At 32.4% G+C, this 26,896-nt stretch overlaps 1 protein-coding gene across 1 annotated transcript in view; it reads right to left on the bottom strand.

Annotated features, from left to right (window-relative positions):
- The window catches only part of LOC142317994 (uncharacterized), a 483,222-nt gene that overhangs the window by 15,562 nt on the left and 440,764 nt on the right, over positions 1 to 26,896 (bottom strand). Inside the window, exons 5-6 of the mRNA XM_075354528.1 lie at positions 12,170 to 12,267; positions 1,146 to 1,271 (exon numbers count right to left, since the gene is read on the bottom strand). Of these exons, the coding sequence (XP_075210643.1) occupies positions 1,146 to 1,271; positions 12,170 to 12,267 (224 nt within the window). The remainder of the gene's footprint in view (positions 1 to 1,145; positions 1,272 to 12,169; positions 12,268 to 26,896) is intronic.

Consider the following 26,896-nt stretch of genomic DNA (forward strand, 5'->3'; position numbering starts at 1 on the left):
GTACAATTTGTGAATATTGAGTAATTAATATTTTTCTTAAGTAAATGATATTGCATCGATTCAACAAGTGTACTACACATTTTTTTTTTCATCATCAAACCATAATGATATTATTGCTTTAATGAGATCAATTTTTGCGATACAATTTTTAGTTTTTTTTTTACTACTGCCCAAACATATTCAATTGGATTTAAGTCTTTGCCTAGCCATGGGAACACTTTACTCTCGTTTTTTGAAAAATCTTTCCACTTTTTTGGCAGTATGGCATGGTGTCAAATCTCATTGGAACACTCCATCATCTTGTGGAAATTTGTTTTGAAGTTGTGTCACAACTCTTTACTTCAGAATCTTCATATATATCCACCACACCTCTTTTATAATTTGGGTAGATAAAACGTATCTAAAGAAAGATAAAAACAGCATACAAAACGGGTATCCCCCTGCTTGAAGTAAATAACCTATTAGGAAGGGGATATAACAGTTTAATTTTCTCAATTGAATATTTTTACAAAAGGATTTTTTTATACATTTAAAATTCAAAACATTAGTTATTAATATAAATGAAGTTTCTGATTCATTATTGATGAAGTAAATTTCCCAAGTAACTCCTGTTTTATTACTTATATTTTAAAAACCATCTTTCTAATAAATTAATTTTGTAACTAGGATACAGTCAATTTCTCTGTTCTTCTACGTTTATAGTGAGCTAAGTGCTCCTTTATTTTACTTTAAATTTTTTTCAATTTGTACTATAGATCCTAATTTCAATTTTTGTCTTTATAAATAAATTTGTAATGGCCCACTCTCTCGATGGGAAAAGTATCAACTTTATTAACTTTCATGTTTCTAAGCAACTGAAGCCAGCCAAACACTACATCCTTCATCACTCTCTCTTGAAACAAACACCATTTTTGAACTTTATTTTCACACATAACATCACAAATATCAAAACAGATTTCAGTGGTTTAAGGTAATTCTGCTTTCTATACTGTTGAAAACGATTCTAAGAAACAAGATAATGTAAAAAATTCTGAATAATTCCATGAAGAATTCATTTAAAAAGATTGTTATCTTGTGTAATTAACGAAAACATCTTTGTATTAGTATTTTCATTAACATGAAATCTATAATTATCTAGAATATACCTGTTTTATTTTGAAAAGATGGAGGTCCAAATCCAGTCTGGCTAATAGTCTGGCCACCAGTACTAAATGAACCTCCAGGACTGGTACCTGTATTTGACCTAGTTCCAAATATACCACCACCTGATCCTATAAAAAATAAAAGGATCATTAAACTAAATCATTCTCGCTCAAAACATCAGTATTCTTTATAAGATATTCCAAGTGAATAATAATGTCATATATAATTTCAACATGAGACTGTCAAACCATCAAAATTCATCTCCCACAAAGCCATCATAAAAAACCAAACTAGTTTTAATACATTAGAAACAAAAAAAATAATATTTTCATCCAGATTTTTAAAATACATATTTACCAAAATAAGATTGTTATTTTGTGAAGCTACAAATTCTCATTACAAAATAAAAATTACGAGTTTGATTATGAGTAAACTACAAAGCTTTGTAAGAAACTTTTTTTAATTCGTACACATCAACAGGTACAGCTTTCATAATAATTACATGATACAAACATTTTTTTAATCCTAAAAATTGTTTAAGCTAAAATTTGACAATTTATTTTTCAGAGGTATTTTGGGAAAAGGAAAAATATTTTGATTAATCCTAAATCTCTAAGGGGGTTAAATTTAATCGGAGTTGAAAGCAAGTAGAGACAAATGTAGGAACTACAAACCTGGCTGGTATTTTTAAATAATAAACTACAGCTAAGAAGCAACTTTTTTCCACTAATCCTTAGAGATAAAAAAAAGGGGAAAAAGAATTGCACAACGACCACACTCACTCACTCGCCCACCGTTACTAATTTTCCATTTCCTAAACAGACACAAAGAACTTTGGAAAGTTATTCTCAAGCAGGTATTTAAGGAAGTCGACCTAAGGCTGTACAAAGGATTTGGATTGTAAGAAAACATGGACCAGTAAATTAAATTTAGAAAGTTCATGAAGTTTGTTTTATGTTTCTAACAAAAACCGAGATAAAAAATTAATAAAGCGGTAAGCAATTTATCAAAAGAGCAATTAATCAAGATCTTAGCAATTTAAGTATAGTAATTACTATGATAAAATAAAAATTTACCGTGGAAAATTCATAATTTAATTAGGACCAAAAAAAAATTGGCGAGTAATTTTGGTCAAAATAAGAAATAAGCCTCATTCATCCTCTTACGGTCATTATGGAAGCTAAACAGAAAAAGGTATTTAAGGAGGTAAGAAAATATCATTCTGATTAACAACTACAAAATGTTATTTATTTTCATTTCTTATCTCGCTTCTCAACTAAAATGCAAATTAAGACACAAAGTAGGAAATGTTAGTTAAACATACATCTGCTACAAACTGCTAATCGTGAAAAGCATCCATCATTCACAAATAATTTCCCTTCTTCATGAACAGCAATAGCTTAAGTTGACACATTTATCCCATAAAAGTCTTTGGAAAAGTAACGGATAACAACCATTAAAGGGCTAAATTAAAAATAGGTTGATGTGGGATGTTGAGTAGACAGTAAGAGCTAAAAACTTGAAATTTAATATCAATCCCCTTGCTATAAACTATTACTAACAACGGATTTTTCTCTCATGTACTTCTGGGTATGAAAAAGTATATGCTTACCGATCTATGGGAAATACAAAAAGAAATTTAAAATTCAGCACGGATAATTAAAAAATTCTACATACATCTTTCCCATTTAATTACCCCTAAAACAACTAAGCTATATTAAGAGCACATTTTGTAGTTTCCATACATTTTGAAATTCATGACAAAACTAGAATTTGATTCAGAAAGTAACTTCAAAGATAATTTAAAATTTTGCTTCTTTTTTTCAGCCCTTAAAAGGTTGATAATCCTTGTCAAGAAACAGATGCTTACTGTTACTAATTAATGATTATTAATTTAATAATCCTTTTTATATTCAAAGAATCACTCATTTTTTTTAAGGAAGTGAAGCCCTAAAATTGATAGGTTAAACTTAAATTTTAGCAGTTAATAAAAAAATGAACAGAGCAATGTAGCACACACTGATTTTAAAAAAAAAAAAAAGTAAAAATCTTTTACGATTACTTTTTCAAAAGAATGTTTTCTGACAAAGCTACCTTCTACATTTTTGGTCACATTAAGTCATAATTGTCAGATTTGAGGATGAAAAAACCCTCAAGCCATTAGGAAAAACAGAAAATGATTAACAAAAATTAAAAATTAACAATGGGTGTGCACTGACTGCTTATAAAGATTCACTCTTCTTCACCAAACCAACAGCACTTGTTATCTAGACACGTTACAGGAGTCTGCAGTACCACAAATTCAACATCAACAAGCCAACACTTCTTATTAAGCGTTGGGTTGTTTACTTCTAACAATTTCCTCAACATTGGATCGGCCATGATGGACAAATTCCCTGGCCAATTCAATCTCCTGACATTACAAGCCATTTGATTTCTATTTTTGTGGGATTGTCAAAGGCAGGGTGTACCCAACAAAGGTTATCAACATGAATGAATTAGAAAAAAGAATTGAAGATGTAATTAATGGATTCAGTCTATATTCTTTGTAATAACTGGCATGAAATTGAATAAATCCAGAAATTTTGCACACTATGAAAGGAACTTGTTTGAAGTTAATAAGGGTTATAAACAAAATTATTTGAATTTCTTGTTTAACAATAAAAATGCATTCAAGTACATCATTTTGTTATTTTTCTATTAAAACCTTAAATGCGCTGAATAATTTATATCACCTCTATATTAACGTTACACAACAGTCTAGACATAGTTATAGTGTGAAAGCTTTGTAAGTTTTCATGCCCAACTGCAGTGAGTAAGACCAGATTCCAGCAGGAAATAGAAGGGGACAGTCCCTTCTGATAACTTGAAATTGAATTATATGAAGTAAACAAAAGTTCAAAAGATTTAAAAGTAATACCCGATGAATTCTATAATGTTCTCACCAAACAAAGTAAACTGTTGTTTGACGGTGAAGAAAAAGGTATACACCATTACAGTACAAAGTGCAGTCAACATTGAAATGATAAAACTGATGATAAATTGAATTAGGAATGTATATAGAATCCTATTACTACAGTTCTATTCCTATTTTACAGTAAGCAGCTTAATTGAAGTTAATTTTAAGCATTGAACTGAACAGCCACAAAGAACAGATGCATAGTAGAAGGAAATATTTAAGGAAACAAGGAGCAGGGGATGGACAAATGAAACAGGAATTAGACAACTGTGTGAGATTACTCAGGGCACAATCTGAAACAAGATTGAAAAAGGATAAACAGAGTCCCTAAGTAATGTAAATATTTTCAATATAATGAGCACAAAATTTTGGCACAAGAACGAAGAAATATAAAAAACTGTATTCTAAAAAAATTACACACAAGTCTTTCTTTCTAATTAAAAAAAATAATCATTATTCTATCAGAACAACAGGTATTGGTACTTCATCCAGAAGCTGATTAAAGAATATATAAAATAACATCACCATATAACAAAATAATAAAATTTAGTTTATTCTTATGTCCAGTCTGACAATCAATGGATGGATCTTCAACTCCTATACCTTTATATATATATATATATATTTCACTTTCTTGTGGACACGATAACTGCCATAATTTTGTCCCAATCACTTTCAAATTGATACATAATATAACGACCCAAAATCTCTGTTGAGTTTGTTAATGGGCAAAATTAGACCGTGGGGCTGGAATGGAAAGGCTTTTTTCAAAAAACAAAATATCCCTATAACTTTCTTAAGTAAAATATCGAATTCATTTTAAAGTTCCTACTATTCTTTGGATAAGGACCTAAAACTTTCTAAGTAAAGTTTTTTGATATCACCGACCATTGGCCCAGAAGGTCAAGGAGATCAAGACAAAAAAAAATCATACCTCCCTAAATAGACACAGTAACGAATCAGTTTAAAGTGGTCGTTAGTCCTCTAAACATTATTAAAACTTTTGTCTCAAATGATTTTTTATATGGCCAACCGTTACAGCAAGGGATGACCAATATGTTGCTGGAATTGTAAGAAGATGGGGCTTGTCGTACGCTAAACATGTGAAATATTTTTCACATACAACCGTTGTTCTATTGCGTAAATTTGAAATATTTCTTAACTTCAAGTAGAAATCTTTTTTTATCCCCTACTTAGCACTGGTGAAATCTACCTCCACCTTCCGGCGCACCTAAAGGGATTTTTTTTTTGCATTAGAGTCAAGTTTTTCATGTATCTCAATATCTGATAATTATTTTATTCATTAAATTATTATTCATTCATCGGTTTTTAATTTCCCTTTCCTTGTTAATTTTTTTACTAAATTATAGCAGTTATATTTTTAATTCTTTTAATAACTCTTTGTAATACAGTCACGCTTGTCATTTTCATAAATATTAATTGAATATGATTTTTTAAGATTTCTTTATCCTAATAACTAATTCCTAATTTAACAACTATCATTTGCTTCACACAAGTTTCATTGGTCGCTCTACAAAACACAAATTAATCTATTTTTGTTTTCCTTTTTTATTATTTACTGAAATCTATTCTGAAAAAAGAAAATTATTAACATTTGTGATAATATACTGGAAGGTATATTGTCACTGGTTGCTGTCTACAGAAGTGTGTGAAAACTGCAGTTGTCCGTGAAATGCACATCACAGGCACAAAGGCTTTAGATTAAAATAAACCTTACTGATTTCATCAACTCATTCCCTCTCACATGTTTTGCCCGTAAGATTACAATAGTGTGTGAACCAACAACTCTATACCCACATCTTCTCAACCCAATCCTTTTTTAAATATATAAACAAAATTTATTATCAACAGTAAGGTTAAACAATTTTTTTTTTAATGTTTTCATCAGTATTATCCTCAAAATTGCTTACATCATTATTACTACAATCACCATTATCAACTATAACATCATCATTATTTGATGTTATTTTTCATCCATTAAGTTCAACCTATAACATTTTAGCATATTAACTAGCATTACTGATTTCATTGAGTACTTGTACTTTAACATTTATTACACTTGTGTCATATGCCGTAATATTTCTGCTGAAACATCATTTGTCAAAATTTTATCTTCAGAATCGTTGTTTACGCGAATGCTTAAAGTTGTTTTATTCCAATAATGTTTTTGTTATTATTTTTTCTGCTGTGGTCGCAATGTTTCATAAAAGCAATTTCTATTTAACCAAACTAGTCTTGACTGTTTTTGTTATCTCTAATTTTAATGTTGTCAAAGTTCCTAGAAGTCTAAATTTTCTTTGTCTGCGATCACGTCATTTCCTCAACTTGTTCTTATTCAGCAATTATTTTATCAGTCTTGCATAACTCTTTTAATGGTCTGCTTGCTTTAAAAATAATCGTTGTTATGTTTTTCGTACCCAAACTTCCCGTTTATGCTAATCGTTCTCACACTAATACTAGCACACTACCTCTTGTACACACACACACACACACACACACACACACACACTCTTCTGTCCATTGCCTAGTTTGTTTCCTCCTCTTCTCATCACGCCACTTTTTCATTAGTGCAGGAAAGACTTTCACGATGTGTGGGTGCACAGGCTGGTCCTCCGGCCTGGGGACCAGCCTGCGATGCGCTCTCTCTTCTCTCTCTCTCATATAGTCCAGGACAGACTTTCATGATGTGTGGATCTGCGACTCGGTCACATTTCTCTCTCTCTCGTATATTGTGGTTATACTCGTCGCCTTTGTGCATTCATAACGTGTTCGTACTAGAAACATTGTTTTTATGTGTTACACAATCAATATTGGACTTATACAGAGTGATTCAAAGAAACGGGGAATTTTGAAAGTTGTGTTGGTTGCCGTGGGTCCCTCCACACTGTCATTGTTTTACAAAAATAATGACAGTGTGGAGGGAGCGCTTAGAGAATTTCGCCGTCATTTTAATCTGGGACAGCACGACCGTGTTCCATCAGCACATGCAATTAAAACATGGATATCTAATTTTGAGGAAACTGGTTCGGCAATGAAAAAGAAACCTCCAGGCCGTGAGCGAACCGTCCGTACACCACAGAATATTCAAGCTTTACAAGATGCTGTCACATGAAGTCCACATCGGTCAAACCGTCATCTCTCAGCATCTTTACAATTGCATAGTTCAAGTGTTCAAAGAATGTTAGTGAAGGACTTGCAATACCATCCATCCAAATTGCAGATCGTCCAGAAACTGAAACCAACGATGCAGTTGTGAGAGCACAATTCTGTAATGTAATGCTTCAGAAAATAAATGATAACGAAGAGTTTGTGCACGAACTGTGGATGTCAGACGAAGGGCATTTCCACCTCAGTGGATTTGTTAACAAGAAAAATTTCAGATACTGGGCACAAGAAAATCCTACGCAGCTACACCAGCGTCTGTTGCACAGCCAGAAAGTGACCGAGTGGTGTGATCTTACGGTGTTATAGGCCCTTATTTTTTTGAGGATGAGAACGGTCTTGCGATTACAGTGACGTCGGCTCGTTACGTAGCCATGCTTGAAACCTTTGTTGTGGAACAACAAAAGAGATTTCCACCAATTCTTAACACAGCCTGGTTTCAACAAGATGGAGCAACGTCACATACTGCACGAATATCAATGGCAGCTGTATGCCGATTGTTTGGACAACGTGTCATTTCACGAAATGGTGACATTAGATGGCCTCGCAGATCGCCTGATCTCTCAGCTTGCGATTACTTTTTGTGGGGTCACCTTAAAAGCAAAGTGATCCACAGCAGACCTGCTACAACGGAAGAACTGAAGGCAATGATCCGAGAAGCAATTGCGGAAGTTGAGATGTTAAGTCAAACCATGAACAATTTAACGAACAGACTTTGTGAGTGTTTACGTAGAAGAGGAGGTCACCTGGAAGATGTCATCTTTAAAAAATAAACTAAAATGTATGTATACTAAAATGGCAACATTTGTACAATTACATGAAATAAAATTCATTTTCTAAAAAAAAGTTTTCATTAGCGTTATTTCATTTTTTAAATTTCCCGTTTCTTTGAATCAACCTGTATTTATTTTGATCTTACAGAAGTTAGTTACTGAAAATAAGTCACGTTTTCTTCCTCGTTTTAGTGTGGTAATACTCGGTCGCCATATCATCTTGTTGTACTCTGTTGAAAGTGGTTCAGTTACTACAAACCAGCCAAATTTATGGAAGCAGGATCTTTCCAAACTGGTTATTTCAAATTTGTGTATTTTTAGTACCTCTGTATTTTCTGATACACCACTGTAGATTATGCCAAGTATATAAACTGCTGTATGTATATATGTGTACTTTAATTCACGAGTTCATTTTTTACAAAAAATAATGTGTGATTAAGGTCAATTAAAATTATTAATTGTGAAATGAATTACCATATGTATTGATTGCTTGAATTATTATTTTTCTGGTATTTTACGATATACATGAAATAACGTTTTTTAAATAAGTAAATTTCAGAATGTTTTATTAGTTTTTATACATTTGTTATTTATCGATGCTTAGGTTTTTGTAAATTGTACAGTACTTTTCCATTTTTGAGATCATTTCAATTATAATTATTTAAATGATCATCAGTAAATCACTTAAGCATTATTGCTATTAATGGCCAAAATGTAGTGACAAGGTCATTGAATAACTATCATTAATAATATTCTAGTTGTTCATTAAAACTCTTTGTTTAAATGTCAGTTGATCTTATATCTTATAGTTATGCAAAATAGCTGAAAATCATGTACTGGAGTTAAATTGAGTTCATGTTTTCATGTTAACATTGTGCATATGAAAATGAAAATAAAGACTGTCTGATTTATTACTGCTCTTCAATATGTTAATATATACATAGTTTACATTAACGCACAATATTAAAACGGTGCAGTGGTTCACATTTTTGTGTATTGTTTATGAATTTCTGCGATGATGTTCAGTATCATTGCATTTTGTAACTAAGAGATGGCACCACTAAAAGTTGAAAATTCAGAATTATGTATCTTGTTTTTAGAAGCTCTGTATGCGATTTAGTTGTATCACCGATAATTGTGTTGTGAATTTTTACTATAGAGATAACATATTTTTCAAAACCTATAATGTTGTTTGTTTAAATTTAAATACATTTTTTTGTTTAGCTTTATGCCTAGTTTATAAGAATAAAACATGTAGAATAATATTAACTGCATGAAATTTGAATGTAATTGATTATATTGTAATTAACTTTCTTTTTATACTGGAATATTATCGTGGCCTTTTTCTACAACAAACTAGAAATGCAAGTTTTAATTATTTAATGATAAGTATGAAGATGTTCATAAATCAGAAAAGGCCAGTGCTAAGAATTATTGTAGTTTATTTTTCTAATTTAATGACGTTTGTTCATTGCTAAATTTTTTATTATTACAGAATATGTCAGTAATGCAACAGTTTTCCAGTTACACTATGTTTATTGATGTTATGTTTATAAGTATATGATTGTAAAAAAGGTGATTTAAGTTCTTTTGTTTTCAGGCTTTGTTAAATTGCAGATTTTCATATTATTAGCCTATATGCAGTTTATTTGTGTGATAAATTAAAGTCCAATTTCTTATGGCAAAAACGAGCTGTGTCATTTTATTTTTGTTAATTTTAGCCAACAATCGTATTTCTTTTTTGCCTTCATGACAGTATTATTCATTTTTACAGATTCATCGCAGATTTTATTTCAATTATCAATACAGTTTGTATTTTCATACATATTTTTCTAAGTTTTAAAGCTTAGTATTATAATTTCCAAATTGTAAAATCATTCCTAGCATTGAAATATATTATTTAGATGAGTTAATTTTATAATAAACTCTTGAAATTTAAAGGGAATTTGGGCATTCTTATTTTTACTATCATTATTCAAATGTACATCCAGTAAATCCCTAACTTTAAACATTATTTTTGTTCTTATTTAAATAATCTTAAAGATATTTAAAAAAAAAATGCTGCAGTTTTATAATCTACTTTTTAATATGAAATCCAGTATAAAATTAGCAAAATTTACTCGATTCAATTTCACATTCCTAAGATGTTTTGCAATTTTTTTCTATTTCTGTGCTACATTGTTCTAACTTCTATTTTATCTGACCTCGCATTTAGTTTAGTTCTATAAATTTCCATTGTCTGTTCTATTTTAGGAAAATGATTATCATACATAATCGCAATCTTTTCTGGCTTAAATTAACCCTACCCTTTCCTCTTGTTTTTGAGATTTACAATACTTCTGTAATGTTACTACTTTTTATATCTTTATCTCCCGCTTTTATTGTAAATCATGTACCTTTTCACTATTATCATACCTACCTGCTGTAAATCCTCATTTTTATACAACTTAAATCTACATTTTGCTTATTTATTTTATCTTGTAATTTTTTTAAAAAATCATCCTTGACTTTCTGATCTGACCTTGCCTTTCTGATCTGACCTTGCCTGAATTCATGATATTCTTTGTAAATAGTTATTATAGAACATTACATTTTAACTTTACGTACCGCATGTATGATATACTTCCTTCTGTAAACTACATTTACATTCACACTTGCATTTTTAAATTTCACAACACTTACATTTTCCTATCCAATAATTCATCACTTTACAGATTTTATCCTACACACCACTCATACTCTTACATAATAATTAAAAACCAGCTCTCCTCTTCTCTTCACTATGATAACTTAATCATGACTGAAACAGTTCTAATAGTTATGCCTTATGAAGATAATTCCTATTCACTCTACCATCTCAACCTCCCAAAATAGCTGTTGCCACTAACACCAAAATTGTTGTACAGGATTTTCAATAAACATGTAATTATATTAATTTTGCAAAAAGGTAAATCCATCTACAAACAACTACGTAGAGAAAGACAGAAAATGTAAAAAATGGAGTAATAAATACTCCTGAAAGAAATGTTTATAACACCTGTTTTTTGTTGTTATACTAGTGATGATCCCACCTACAATTTTGAATTTGCACGTTTCAAAACATATATCTATAATCAATATTTATATTATGGACATAAAAAAATAGTCCACACTTCACTCTTCTCTGCATGGTTTCAAAACATTTAACTAATTAAAGACTTTCTAGTAATATAAATAGATAAACAGTAAATAGGTTAAGATTAACTAACAAAATAACCTCAAAATACTAAAGCACATCTCTAGCAACATAAGATTAAACTAATACTAATTACATATTACAAAATAAATTCATCTTACTCCTGATTAGTATTAAAAAATTAATACCATTTTTAGTTGTTCAGTAAAAAAATAAAATCTATCAGCTGATTTTTAAAGTAAATATTTCCTTCGAAAAACAAATAATAAAATTAAAATATAATTGAATGGACAAAGCTAATTTATTAAGTCACTAACAGAAAAAATATCATTTAAATAATTGTTAATTAAATAATTAACAATTATTTAATTTGTTATTAAATAATTGTACTTTCAGTAAAAGAAAAGTATTATTATTTATTAAAACTTAAGTATTATAATTTAGAACCTTTTCATATCCGATTGACATACAGTATAAAATAACAAGATGTATACACAGGTTGCATAGTACATCCCATTTTTGAGTAACCAGCACTTTTATTTAAAATAGTAAAAAAATTCATAAAGCACTTAAAATGGAAATTTTCTATTCTCCATCATGACACTGCTAGAACAGAATATATGATGATATTATTAAAGACAGCAATATCATTAGTAAATCAGCAGAAATTGAACAGAACCGATTAAAAAATTCTTTATTGATTAGCAATTAAATACAAAAATTTCAATAGAATTTCTAAAAATACTTTTAAAATAACTAGGGCGGAAAAATGTTAGTAAAAAATAAATGATACAATTTAAGCAAGATATTCCCAGACACGCAATAAGAATAACCATATGATGCGATACTAGTACTACCAAACTTGAAACTGATAAGAAAAAAAATACACAGAAATTAGAAAGTAATATTCTAAACATGTCACAACAACTGACTGACCTGTTGACTGGAACAATCCTTCTGTCTGTGATGCATTGTTAGGTGTACCAGGAGTACCTCCAAAGACTGAACCAGGACTTCCTCCAAATCCCCCAACACTAAAACCACATTAAAAAATAAAAAGAAAGGTTATTATATTTTAAATAAATCTTAAAATAAGGCCTGATGAAAATGTACATTACTAACTCAAAATTACCTCCAAGTTTCAAAACTAATTAATGACAGTCAGTAACAGTAATAATAATTTGTTGGTGTGGTCTGCTTTGCCCTGATGAATGGAATATGATCTACCATCAAGAGGTAGGTACACATTTCATTCATCAGATGCAGGTATGCTACGGTATGCTTTGAGTACGCTCAGAACTTGGAGGTGGAAGGATGTTCATTATTTATTTACTTCACTTTAGGTCTGTTTTTTCTCCTATTTCTTGTCAGATTTTCAAGGTGTTTGTTGCAAATGAAGTGTGAAAGATATGACTGTATGTATTTCAACACTGAACATTGTGTGGATGTGTTTAGTTTAACTGTTTTTTAATTATTATTTGAACTATTTTGTGTATTTAAGTACATTCGTGTTACTGTTTGTTATACTGTGTGTTATCATTATCTAACTTATAGCATTGATATTATATTCTACTATTTATTAATATAATAGAGTGATATCAAGACAGGAAGTAATTATCTTATTGATTTAAGCTAAGTTAATTTAAATTTATTTAAATAAGGTACACAGAGTGTTTGGTGAACACGAGCCCATTGTATAAAGTGTCCTGGGATACAGGCCCTTTTAGAATGGATCCATTCAAGGCTGGCAGGACCTTAAGCAGGTCATCGGTAAGGGTCATTAACCTTCCACTAGTACTGAGGAAGGATGAGTAGCGATGGTTGAGATCATGCCCACGAAGGTTCCAAAAGCTACTGCAGCAGAACAAGTAAAAAAGAGGAAACAAGTTCCCGATGAGGAAGAGAAGGTTCTCATGGAGAACAAATTTGTGGGTCTGACCACCAAACTTGAGGAGATCTCTGGCGACTTTCAACAGTCTATCGATAAGAATAATAAGACAGCGCTTAAACTTGTTCAGGACGAATTGGCAAAACTTGTGGAGGAAATCAGTATGTACAAGATGGCACTGAAGAAGATGGATAGTAAAGCACCTACATAAGGTGCCGCAAGTCAAACTGAGACTGAACCTGATTTAAGCAATACTCTCCACCAACTGGAAGAGAGAGAGGAGGACGATGAAATAACTGACATAATAAGAAAGAAATGACTGAAGGAATTCTACCACCACATAAAAGAAAGAAGCGCTATTTAGAGAAGATGGAGACTGATGAGGCTGCATTGTTGGATTTGGCCTTGATAAAGAATGGGTTTACCACAACCTTTTTAGAACAATCTCTAATGTTAGGCGAATGGCACTCAACAAATAAGCACAAGGTCAGTCAGCTGCTGGCACATAATTCATTGACCACAATACTCCTTGGTGAAGAAATAGAGGAGTCGAAAAAGACCCTTTACGTAACTGTAATCAATTCTACACAAGAAGTAAAGATAGTTAATGACCTTAAAAACGTCTTGGCAAAGTAAATGAACTGGTGAAGGTGAAAGTCATTTTCGGGGCAGCAGCCAACAAAGCTGGTACATTAATGAAAAAATTATTGGAGTATGCAGGGAGAAGGAAGAATGGAAGCATAGAAACCTATCTGGAGCAGATAGCTCAACGCAGTGCATCTGTTGGGAAAATCCCCTCCCCACACTAAGAATATTGCTGTCAGGGCGGAGGGCAGGAAATATGCAGATCTAAAACAGGTAAAGGAAATGAGGTACTGGAGATCCAGTCCCTATGGAATGGTCAGAATAAAGACGTTCTGATCCGAGTGAAAGATGAGGGACAGGGGGCAGAGTTACTCCAGAAAAGGATTCAAGAAGGTGTGGAAGGGGTGTCCAAGTTACCTGCAAAAACAGCTAACGTCGATGAACTGACCTCAACAGAAGATATACAAAAAGCTCTCCTCACCGAGGTAAACCTTGACGAGAATTATTGTCAAACTTTGACAATGAGACACACCTTTGGAAACACCAAAGTAGCCACACTAACAATCCCAGCCAGGTGTGCAGAATCTGTAAGTGACAGATTAAAGATGGGCTATTGAGTGGTCCCCAGCATGGAGACAAACGAACGTTATAGATGTCGGGTAGAAGGACATAGAGCCACAAAATGCAAGGACTGGACAGGTCAACATATTGTTTTAATTCTGGCAGAGAGGGCAATTTTAAAGCCCAATGTAGAGAAAAAAATCACTATGTACTGATTGTGGTTAACGAGGGTCACAGGATTGGGGAGTCAGTTGAGTGGGATCTGTAAATGAGATTCTTCAACTCGATACAAATAGAAGCAGGCCCTCCCACGACCTCTTGTGACCTCATTGGCAAAGGAGGACTGTGATTTCATACTCGTTGGTGAGTTGAATCATCGACAGTAAATAACTGGTGGATGACAATACTGACTGAACAATTAGAAGAACCTTCAATGTCTTCCTGGTCAGCCACTCTGGAAGTTGCATGGGCCAAGTTGGGGAGTGAGGCAATCTTCAGCTGCTACATCTCACCTAATGTTAACACGGACGACTTCATGAGCTGTATAGCTCATGAAGTCGTATAGCTCATGAGCTGTATAGCTCATGAAGTAATGATAAACTGGTTTGTGCACTAGGATGATGGACTCATACTATCTTAGTGGCCAGAGACTTCAATTCTAAGTGCATGGATAGGGGGGGGGGGGGTAATGTGGCCCGATTAAAGAGGGTTGATCCTTGCAGAGGTAATGGCTTATTATGACTGATAACTTGAACACTGGGGAAACATCCACCTTCAAAAGAATATAGGTCCATAGTTCTACCCATGACCTCACATTTGTATCAGTGGATCTTGCCGTGAAAATTTCAGGATGGCAAGTTGTAGACACAATCGCTCAGCAACCACAAATGCATTGAATTTGTGGTAGCTGAAGTAGTCAATAGGCGCCTTTGCAGGGGCTTCATGTGGAGGATCCAGAAGGAAGAGCTGGACTCTTACTAAAGGTGTTCAGAGAAAACACAGAAACTGACCTTCTGGAAACAAAAGAAATAATGAAGTCGGAGGACCATAGAAATATTGCGTATAATGAATGATAGGATGATACTATACTATGTAAGTATAAAATTTATGTTGATTTGGAGATAGTGGACTGCATAAGACAATGCTACGGCTGGAACAATCCCTTGGACCATGAAATACTTGATATATAAGATAAACGATATTTACTTTATAGTAAGATTTATTTAACTACAAGACATAGCAAATGCACCTAATCATACACTGACTGGCCTTACAACAAATACTAAATCCGACTGACTTGCAGGTAGAGGCGATCTTGCTCCTGATAAGTACTAAAACATGACTGCTCACTGCTGGAGCAAAGACGATGTTGCTCCTGACAAATGCTATGCGCAACTCACTTAATGACTGGCCACAACCAAACAAGTTCTCCCACCACTTCTCAATGTCCAACATGCCGCCAGCCAAAGAGTATATTTTTTAATATACTTTTTATTAATTAAACATGAAAAAGTAATAAAGAATTAAATCAAACAAACAAAGTTACATAGTGCTCACCAAAACAGTTACGCAAAACACAAAAGATTTAAACAAAATTAAAGGTAAAGTTCATGAAATTATTATTTATCATGTTTATTGGAGTCTGTAAGTTCACATAATTTCACAACAGGTCGCTTAAACATTCCTTGCTCATTACAAAGTGTCATTACATGCACCAGGTTATCTGCAACGGAATGAATCTGATCAACAGTCGCTATCTTCCAGTGTAGTGGTGGTAGGTTATCTTCTTTAATGATGACTACATCACCGACCTTGAGATTGGCTTCCGTCATTGTCCATTTTTGGCATTGTTGAAGGGTGTTCAGGAAATCCACTGACCATTCCTTCCAGATCTGCTGAGTTATCTGCTGGACATGCAGCCAACAATCCAACCTGTTAACAGCTGTATCACATAGGTCTGAGTTAGGAATGAGAAAGTGACCAGAAATAAGGTAGGATGTACAGAAAAGATTGTCAGATAATTTTGACAAAGGACTTGAAATTAGACAAGTCTCAATTAGAACTAATAGAATAGCCATCTCTTCAAATGTTAAGCTGCTATTTGTTTAAGTTGGTATTTCATAGATTTGACGGCCGCTTTTCATATGCCTCCAAAATGTGGAGAATATGGTGGTATAAAGGTCCACTGGCACAATTCCGATGATGATTCTCAAATATTTTGATGCTGTTATCATTTACCTCATAATGCGCTCCTTTAAAATTTTCACCATTATCACTATACAGATTCACTCTTCACACCATAAAACGACGAAGTGCAGCTTTAAAGGCTTCTGTAGTTAGGTCGCTTACTAATTCCATTTGATTTGCTCACATTACTAAGCAGACAAAAACAGCTACGTAAACTTTAACCTTGGGTTTAGAACGACGTGTTCCAGTTTTGATATACATAGGGCATGCATAATCAATTCGTCTGTTAATAAAAGCGTGAGCAGGATGCAACCGATAAGATGGGAAGTTTCCCATCAACTGAGAATGAGTTACAAAATTTAGTTTAAAACAGGTTACACATTTGTGAAGAACAGTTCTAGTCAGGCATCATATACCTGGGATCCAATGTTTTTCCCGTAAAGACAAGATGATTTTAACTGCAGAATGGTATGCATAAGGCGAAGATGTTAATTTTCAATGATGAGATGTGAAAAGTGATTGGTTGGATTTATGATAAGGTAATTCTGAATTTTGTAGGTGTCCCCCTACTGACAGTATTCCTAGATTGTCCAGAAATGGATGTAGATCTCTAATAGATGATTTAGTTTGTAAAATTTCTCCATTTTACAAGGCTATAATTTCTTGAGGTTAGCTGGATTTCTGGCAATATTTTGATACAAACATAAAAAGCAGCATCTAACTCTGATACAGATAAGTCTGAGGAAGCTTTCACTCGGAGTTGTTTGATAATTATTAACAAACCTTATACAATAGGCAATGGTTCTCTGCAGACGCAGTAATTTAGAAAAATTAGAAACTAAACTAATCTTTTGTTTCTGCTCAGGAACTTTTTTAATAAGTTCAGGTGTTTTCAATCAAATTCTGCAAATATTTGTGTCTTGATAAGTTACTTATTCACCGGTTAAAATCGACCGTAGTTCAGTATTTTGTAAAACTGGATAGCTTCCCTTGTGAGTTAATTGGTCCATACGTAAGATTTTTAGAAACAGTTGAGCGCCCAATAACATATTTTCCTTTCGGGGTGTGTTAAAAAACAGTTCAGCTAGCATAATATTAGCTGGAATTTTCCAGTTTTTAAAATCAATAGGCATCGTGGGTAAATCTGAAATTATTTTTGATAAAAGATTACAAGTTATGTTCATCGAAAAGTTGGAGTGGTTAGAAGCTATTTGCACTGATGTACTGTATTCTGAATCTGAAGCAAGGCTATCAAAAAATCCTAATGTAATGGGTTTCTAAACCACCTATGTTTTAACCACTGTGCAAGATCTTCAGTCAAAAAATTCACCTGAGATCCACTGTCCAATAAGGTACAACATAACTGAAAATTTCCATAACAGTCACGAATTCAGATGAGTGCTTTAGATGATAATATTTGTGGCTGGCTATTCTCCCTCTATGAATCATGAGACCTTGCCATTGGTGAGGGGACTTGAGTGCTCGGTGATACAGAGTAGCTGGACCGAAGGTGCAACCATATCGGAGAGGTATCTATGGAGAGCCAGACTAAGGAATGATTCCTGAAAGAGGGCAGCAGCTCTTTCAGTAGTTGTTAAGGGCGTAAGTCAGGATGACTTAAACGGTCATATCAATATCACTAAGTCCTCTAAGTAGTGTGCAGCTGAAAGCAATGAAAAACTACAACTGTTTTTTTTTTTTTAAGAAAAATGTAGCTCTCTTCATTTTCATATAGAAATGATGTAGCCACCTCCCTTGGTAAAATATTCCGGGGGTAACTAGTCCCCCGTTCGGATCTCCAGGTGGGGACTACTATGGAAGGGGTCACCAGAAACATTCTATGAGTCGGAGCGTGGAATGTTAGAAGTTTAAAAAAGGTTGGTAGGTTAGAAAATTTAAAGAGGGAAATTGATAGGATAAATGTAGATGTAGGAATTAGAGAGGTTCGGTGGGAAGAGGAAAACGACTTTTGGTCAGGTGATTTTAGAATAATTAACTCGGCTTCAAATAATGGGCATGCAGGAGTAGGTGTCGTAATGAATAAGAAGATAGGGAAAAGAGTAGAGTATTTCAAAATGCATAGCAATCATTGTAATAAGGATAAAATCTAAACCCAAAAAGAAAACAATTGTTAACATCTATATGCCTACAAGCACCCATGGTGGTGATGACGACGAAGAGTGTGTGTATGAAGCGATTAAACACATAAAAGGTGATGAATAATAGTTTCAGATTGGAATGCAAGCATTGGAAAAGACAAGGAAGGAAATATAGTGGGTGAATACGGGCTGGACAAAAGGAATGAAAGAGGGGACTGACTTATAGAGTTTTGCACGAAGTATAATTCAGCTCTAGGAATTTGCCTTTCACGGGGACCCTAGTGTTTGGAGGCAACTTCCACACATACACGTGTGCTCAGGAAGGGTTTGGGGGATCGCATGGGCACTGTCATTGTGCTGGTTCACCTAAACAGAGCTGAAACAGACATAAAAAGAAGGCATGTTCTACATTGCAAAAAAGATATAACAGACCTCGTTAAGGGCAATGTGACAAACCTGTCATGTTTCAACCTACCTACATAATAAATTTTCATAAAATTTCATTTTTATGAAACATGGAAATATCGCTCTTAAGTTCCCACTTGCACACGGGAACATTAAATTTTATCTATATCTATACTATTAGGAATAATTGATATTGGTTCAAGTAATTATTTTATTTTAGATTTAATTTGAATAAAATACAACACAACTAAATGTTTAATTATTTGTTAAGCAACAGTTAGGATGTTATATTATATTTTCTCTTCAGTATTGTATGATACTGGATGGGGTAAATAAAATTGATTTAATTTTGGTCAAAAAAAAAACCATATGTCCATACATTTATGAACTTAACAACTTTACTCACAATAAGAGACTTTATGAGAACAACTCTTTTTAATGACCTTTTTTCAAGGCCCGCAATCATTTCTGGGAGTTCCTTGTTGGCTCATCTGATGTAGAGGCTCCTGGCTTAGTTTATCATACACAAACCCTCATCCTGCCTGTGGTTCATCTAACATGGCATGAGACCTTTTCCTCACATCTTGTGGTGTAAGGTCCTCTCAGCAGATGTCCCTGAGATGGCTATGCTTGGACATGGTCGCTCTCCTGAACAGTCTGCATGCCTGTGCTATGCCCACTTCCAACATGGTTTTTATGTCCGCATAGTAGCGAAGTGTGGCATTTCTGACAAACCACGACACTCTGAAAATCATTCGCATCGCCACATTGTGGACGGCCTCCAGTTTTTTCTGGAATGTGGAGTACAACAAAGCCCCCCATGCCGGGTAGGCATATGTCAGAATTGGCAAGCCATAGAGTTGGTATATGTGTGGAACGTGCCCGCACAGATCAGCCCAATTTCAAAACAAGTCGGATCAAAATTAACATTTTTATTTTGCATTTAGTGATTATTGACCTTTTATTTTTAAAGCTATGTTTTTGTTCCAATAACTGAAAGGACACCACTTTTTATTCTTCTGTTGTGTACCTTGACTGATCGCTTGTCATTAAAGTACTCTACCAATTAAATTCAACTACTGCGCCACTCAAATTTTTTCACTATATTGCTCATTCTATTAACTTATCATCCCTTAAATTTCAAATATGCACCCTTAACCTTTTTTGTGCTTTTATTCAAGTTGTAAAATTATTTTATATTTGTAACTAAAGATCAACATTCTGTATCTTTATTTAACTTAAAACTGATAAATATCATATTTTATAAACGTTATTGCAATCTTTTTGTAAAAAGAAACAATTTTTTTAATTAAACTACTAAAAAAGGAAAAAATCATACAGAAGTACGTCAATTTTATCTCCAGGCTACTTGTTTGTGCGTTAATCGTTGCTAAACTGTTTCCATTATAAGTACACTATACTAATAATATCTACTGTAATTTATGATTTTGTACTTTGCAATATAATGTAACAAAGATACACAGTAGTTTGATTAGTCTGAATATTTCAAAAATAATTAACAACAGCAACAGAAATGCAGCTGTCAGATTAATTATTAAAAATATTATGTAAACTCTATGAACTATGTACTAAACTCATGTATAATGAAAAAGACAACCTTGGCAATGGTTTTTCACTGATCAAAGGAATTAATTATCCCTCCAACTATAATGAAGTAATATATTTATTTCCTCAATCTGGCCAATGTGCTTCAAATATTATATCATCAAATAACAATCTAAAAATAGTAATAATCTAAAAATAACAAGCTATAGCTTTATAAAATAATATATTCATCAATTTAGAATAAGGATGTTGTAGAGCATTTACTCATGTTTCTATGTTGCATAGTTGCAAATATAAAATGATTTTGTAATCATTTTATCTTAAGATCTGACAAACCACGAAAGATACCGATCTGAAATTTAAGGATGATAAGTTAATAGAATTAGATATTATGTTGGGTAAAGATTGGGGGATAATTTTATCTTCCACAGATTATTATTATTATCTGTGTAATAATTTTTAAATAGCAAGCAATAATAATTGGAGACAATTAATTAATAATAATAATGTTTTTTTTTTTAATTTGTACATAAAGAACTCTTTAGTGGAATAGCATAAGCTAGTTCAAAACAAAATAAAATCTTTAATCAGAAATATTTTTGTTTGTTACCTGGATAGGCCTATAATCATGCCTTTATAAAGCAGAATAATTTAATTATTATACAATTAGAAAGAAAATCATTATACGAACATTATACTACAAAAAGTGAAAAAACATTACAAAAAAATAATTAAAGCACAGGAAAAGGAAATACTGAAATTAAAAAATCCTATAATAACAATGAAGAGTCTTAGAATCTTCAAGAAGATAGAATTTAATTTTCGATTGTTGAAAAAACTGATGAAGAGGAACACATCCCCTTTTTAATTCTTCTTTAATGTTCTCAAAAACGCTAATAATATATTTTAAAAGCAATAGAAAGTTTACTAGTTATGTAAATACCAATATTGAAAATAATCAGTAATACAGAATGTCCCATGAAGAAACGGAGAAACTTTCAAGACGTGATCTACTCTTGAAAAAGTTCAGATAAACATTTTTTTTTGTCTTCATTCATTTGACTGGTTTGATGCAACTCTCCGAGATTCCCTATCTAGTGCTAGTTGTTTCATTTCGGTACATCCCCTACATCCTACACCCTAACAATTTGTTTTACATATTCCAAACGTTGCCTGTCTACACAATTTTTTTCTTCTACCTGTCCCTCCAATATGTCAAAGTGGCTATTTTAGGATGACTTAATATATGGCCTATAAGTCTGTCTCTTTTTTAACCATATTTTTCCAAATGCTTCTTTCTTCATCAATTTGCCGCAACACCTCTTCATTTGTCACTTTATCCACTCTCATCTGATTTATAACATTCTCCTATAGCACCTCATTTCAAAAGCTTCTAATCTTTTCTTCTCAGGTACTCCGATCATCCAAGTTTCACTTCCATATAAAACTACGCCCCAAACATATACTTTCAAAAATCTTTTCCTGACATTTAAATTAATTTTTGATGTAAAAATATTATATTTCTGACTGAAGGCTCGTTTTGCCTGTGGTATTCGGCATTTTATATCGCTCCTGCTTCGTCCATCTTTAGTAATTCTACTTCCCAAATAACAAAATTCTTCTACCTCCATAATCTTTTCTCCTCCTATTTTCACATTCAGTGGTCCATCTTTGTTATTTCTACTACATTTCATTACTTTTGTTTTATAACCCATATAAACATATATTCATTACTTTTGTATATAACCCATAACCTATGAGTAACTATAAGTTTTGATTATCCTAATGATACTATTCCCTTATAATAATAAATACATTAAGTCTTAAGTCATTTTACACAGCAGCAGCTGATAGCAGTACATGAAGCATACTATTATGGCAAAACACCTTGGAACTGAATTTTCACTGCTGTAATAGTATGGCAAAATGTGTCTAAAGATAAATTTCTAATAAATGCGCAAGATTTAGTATCAAAACTTGTAGATAATTTAATTTTAGAAAGTTAATGTAGATATAATAAATAAAAAGTAAAAAAAAAACTTTTAAAAATAAGTTTTTATTGAAGTTAAACAAATGAAAAATAGACAAAACATTGTACTATTCTTTCTGTACCTAATAAACATTCCTTTTATACACTCTTCAGTATATCAGCATATACAAAGAAAAGGGTCATTTCCAATGTGTTAAGTTTTCTGTTCAACGCCAAGTAAATCATCGTGCTAATGATTAACATCAAATGATTCAGTATATTCAGCGTAGCCTAAACACTAGTACAAAGCGAATTTCTTATCGCACTGATATGGTGCATCCTTCGGAAAGACATACTTAATCCTTTCCACCTGCAGAGAGTTAAAAATTTGTGGCCAATAGATTATCCCCATGGTTAAACTCATGTAACTGGCTTCTATACAATGCTGATAGGTAAATTTCATTTTATTTACTGATGAAGCCACTTTTACAAGACACAGTCTTCAATTCTAAAAAATAGTCTTTTAAGGAGGGAAAAAACCACATGTTATTGTGTGTGCTAGTTTCCAACACAGATTTCACATTAATATTTGGTGTGATATCATTTATGACAAAATTTTAAGACAATTTGTTTTCAATGAAAACCTTACAGGAGATGCATATGTTCATTTCTTGAAAAATAATTTCTGGCTCTAAATAATAATGTACCTTTACTAAGTAGACTGACAATGATTTTCCAGCATGATGGTGCAACACCACATTTTTCTTTAGTAGCCAGAAATCGCTTGAATGCTAATTTCTTAAACTGGATTGGACATGGTGGACCAATCAATTGGCCACCATGATCACCTGACCTAACACCACTAGGTTACTTCATTTGAGGCCATATGATAACAATAGTATACCAACAAAAAGTTAATACTAAAGAAGAGTTACTCATTAAAATACAAAATGCTACTAAATTTGTATGAAACAATTGTGAGATGATACAGAAAGCCACTGGAAATATTTTACATTAGGCAGAATGTTGAGTACATTGTAAAGGAGGGAATTTCAAACTGTTGCTGTAACTGAGGAATGTTATTCAGTTACCATTTATCATTTCATGTATTTTATTTTTTTGTTTTGCTATATTAAGAATAATGTTTATTAGATATAAAAAAAAAATTCTCTGTATTTTTCATCTATTTTACTTCAATAAAAAACTGATTTTTAAGTCTTTTTTACTTTTTATTGGCTGTATTTATATCGATTTTCTCAGAATTAAATCCTATACAATTTTACTAAATCTTTTGCATTTATTAGTCATTTAACAAAGCTATTGTACTACAAACCTAAAACAAACTTGTTTTTAGACAATTTTTTTGTTTTATGTTGGATCACTTAAAAACTACTGGAGTTACAGTTCTAGGACCTGTTTTATCCACTTCCCAGTTCAAATTACATAAGAAACCACCAACTTTTTCTCTGGGTCCCAAAAATTACAGTAGGGCTTCTTTTTATTAGTAGAGCTGAAATCCAAGTGAAATCTTTTGCTAACCGTAACTAGAAAACAATGCATTTCCACTTTTTTCATTATTTTCACCAGTAGAATATATCCTGAAAGTGTCTCCATTTCTTCGTGGGACATACCGTACATATAAAAAAAAGAATCAATTAATTCTAAGATGGCTGCTAAGAAAACCAGTTTAAAGGCAGCTCCTACTGATTTTATCTGTTGTATTCACAAAAAAGCAGCATCAATTTGTATATGTGCACTCTGTGATTCCTTACATCATATAAGTTGTCACAAAGGAAAAAGGTTTGTTGGTTTTGATAACTGCAATATGTAGCTGTAAGAAAGACATAACCTCCAAACATGTCTTCCAAACAAGAAGACATTAAAAATAATGATGAAGGAAATGTAGCAATTTTCGTATTAAAAGAAAAATTAATCAATGTACAAGAATATATACACACACAGCTTCAATAACTAGTGGATGATTTAAAACCTAAATCAGGATCTAAATCTGACAATGAAAAAAGTAAATTAACTTAGTTACTGAAAATGAACTACTGAAGCAGTTAGTAGCTGAAATGCACAATAAAAATCGCATATTAAAAGGAAAAATTGATAAACTGGAAAAAGATAAGAGGTCAATGAAAAATTCAAATCAATAAAAATCAATGTTCTTCTACCTTCATAAACTTTTCTCTTTCTATTTTTACATTCAGCGATCCATCTTCATTATCTCTAATACATTTCATTACTTTCATTTTGTTCTTGTTTATTTTCAGGCGGTAGTTCTTGTGTAGGACTTCATCCATGCCGTTCATTGTGCCTTCTAAATCCTTTTTACTCTCAGCTAGAATTACTAGATCAGCAAATCGTAGCATCTTTATCTTTTCACCTTGTACTGTTACTTCAGATCTAAATTTTTCTATACTATCATTAACTGCTAGTTCTATGTAAAGATAAAAAGTAACTGGGATAGGGGACATCCTTGTCGGACTCCCTTTCTTATTACAGTTTCTTCCTTATGTTCTTAAATTATTACTGTTGCTGTTTGGTTCCTGTAAATGTTAACAATCGTTCATCTATCTCTGTATATGAACCCTAATTTTTTAAAAATACAAAACATTTTATTCCAGCCTACGTTATTGAATGTCTTTTCTAGGTCTATAAATGCCAAGTATGTTGGTTTGTTTTTCTTTAATCTTCTTTCTACTATTAATCTGAGTGCTAAAATTGCTTCCCTTGTCCCTATACTTTTCCTGAAACCAAATTGGTCTTCTTCTAACACTTCTTCCACTCTCCTCTCAATTCTTCTATACAGAATTCTAGTTAAGATTTTTGATGCATGGCTAGTTAAGCTAATTGTTTTGTATTCTTCACATTTATCTGCTCCTGCTTTTTTGGTATCATGACTATAACACTCTTTTTGAAGTCTGATGGAAACCTCACATAGGGCAAAGAATTCAACATTTTCATATCGCTAACGAAGTTCAAAGTTGTGTGGGGAAAGTTCTACAGGTCAAACCACCAGTAATAAATAAAAATGATGAAGGTGGTAGACTCAAAATAAGAAGTCATATCAGTTGTGCGATCCAAAGAAGTTAAGGAAATCATTTTACGTGTGCTATCAGTATAGGAAGTCCATGCGTCTAAAGTGTGCAAAAAAGCTATGTAGTAAGTGTATTCAAGAGAAAAATGACTAATTTTACAATCTATATAGGCCTGAGTGTTTTTTTAGTTCTTGATTTAAAAAAATGTTTTCATTTTTATTTTGTTTTTTGATAGTGTATAAAGACAATCTCATCTAAGAATATAACCTTGTGAAACCACTAACATTTTTCAAACATTAGGTTTTTAAATTTTGCTGTTGTTATAATGAATTTTTATCTTCGAAAAGTTTTTTTAACTAAATTTATTTTGGTCTATATAATACTTACAATCTAGATTAGTTTGAAATTCAGTATTTTTTATTTCAGGAACTACTTATACTTATTCATGCCAAAGTCAAAAGATGCTAAATTTGATATTCTTGAGTGGAAGGATTCTTCTTTTAAATGTTTTTTTTTTTTGTCTTCAGTCGTTTAACTGGTTTGATGCAGCTTTCAAAGATTCCCTATCTAGTGCCAGTTGCTTCATTTCGGTATACCCGCTACATTCTTCTACATTTCCTAACAATTTGTTTTACATATTCTAAACACTGCCTGCCTGCACAATTTTTCCCACCTACCTATCCCTCCAATATCAAAGAGGATATTCTAGGATCCTTAATATGTGGCCTATAAATTTGTCTCTTCTTATAACTATATGTTTCCAAATGCTTCGTTCTTCATCAATTTGCCGCAACACCTTTTCATTTGTCACTTTATCCAACCATTTAATTTTTAACATTCTCCTATAGCACCGCATTTCAAAAGCATCTAATCTTTTCTTCTCAGGTAGTCTGATCATCCAAGTTTCACTTCCATATAAAGGGACGCTCCAAACATATACTTTCAAAAATCTTTTCCTGACTTTTAAATTAATTTTTAATGAAAGCAAATTATATTTCCGACTGAAAGCTCGTTTCGCCTGTGCTATTCAACATTTTCTACCACTCCTGCTTCATCCATCTTTAATAATTCAACTTCCCAAATAACAAGATTCTTCTATCTCCATAATCTTTTCTTCTCCTAATTTTACATTCAGTGGTCCATCTTTGTTATGTCTACTACATTTCATTACTTTTGTTTTGTTCTTGTTTATTTTCATGCGGTAGTTCTTGCGAAGGACTTCATTCATGCCATTCATTATCCCTCCTAAATCTTTTTTATTCTCGGCTATAATTACTATATCATCAGCAAATTATAGCATGATTGGATTTAAATGAAGATTTAATCTTGACAATTAGTAAAAATTGCCAAATAAAAAAG

Source organism: Lycorma delicatula, chromosome 1 (genome assembly GCF_047948215.1).
Source record: "Lycorma delicatula isolate Av1 chromosome 1, ASM4794821v1, whole genome shotgun sequence".
NCBI classification, from domain to species: domain Eukaryota; kingdom Metazoa; phylum Arthropoda; class Insecta; order Hemiptera; family Fulgoridae; genus Lycorma; species Lycorma delicatula.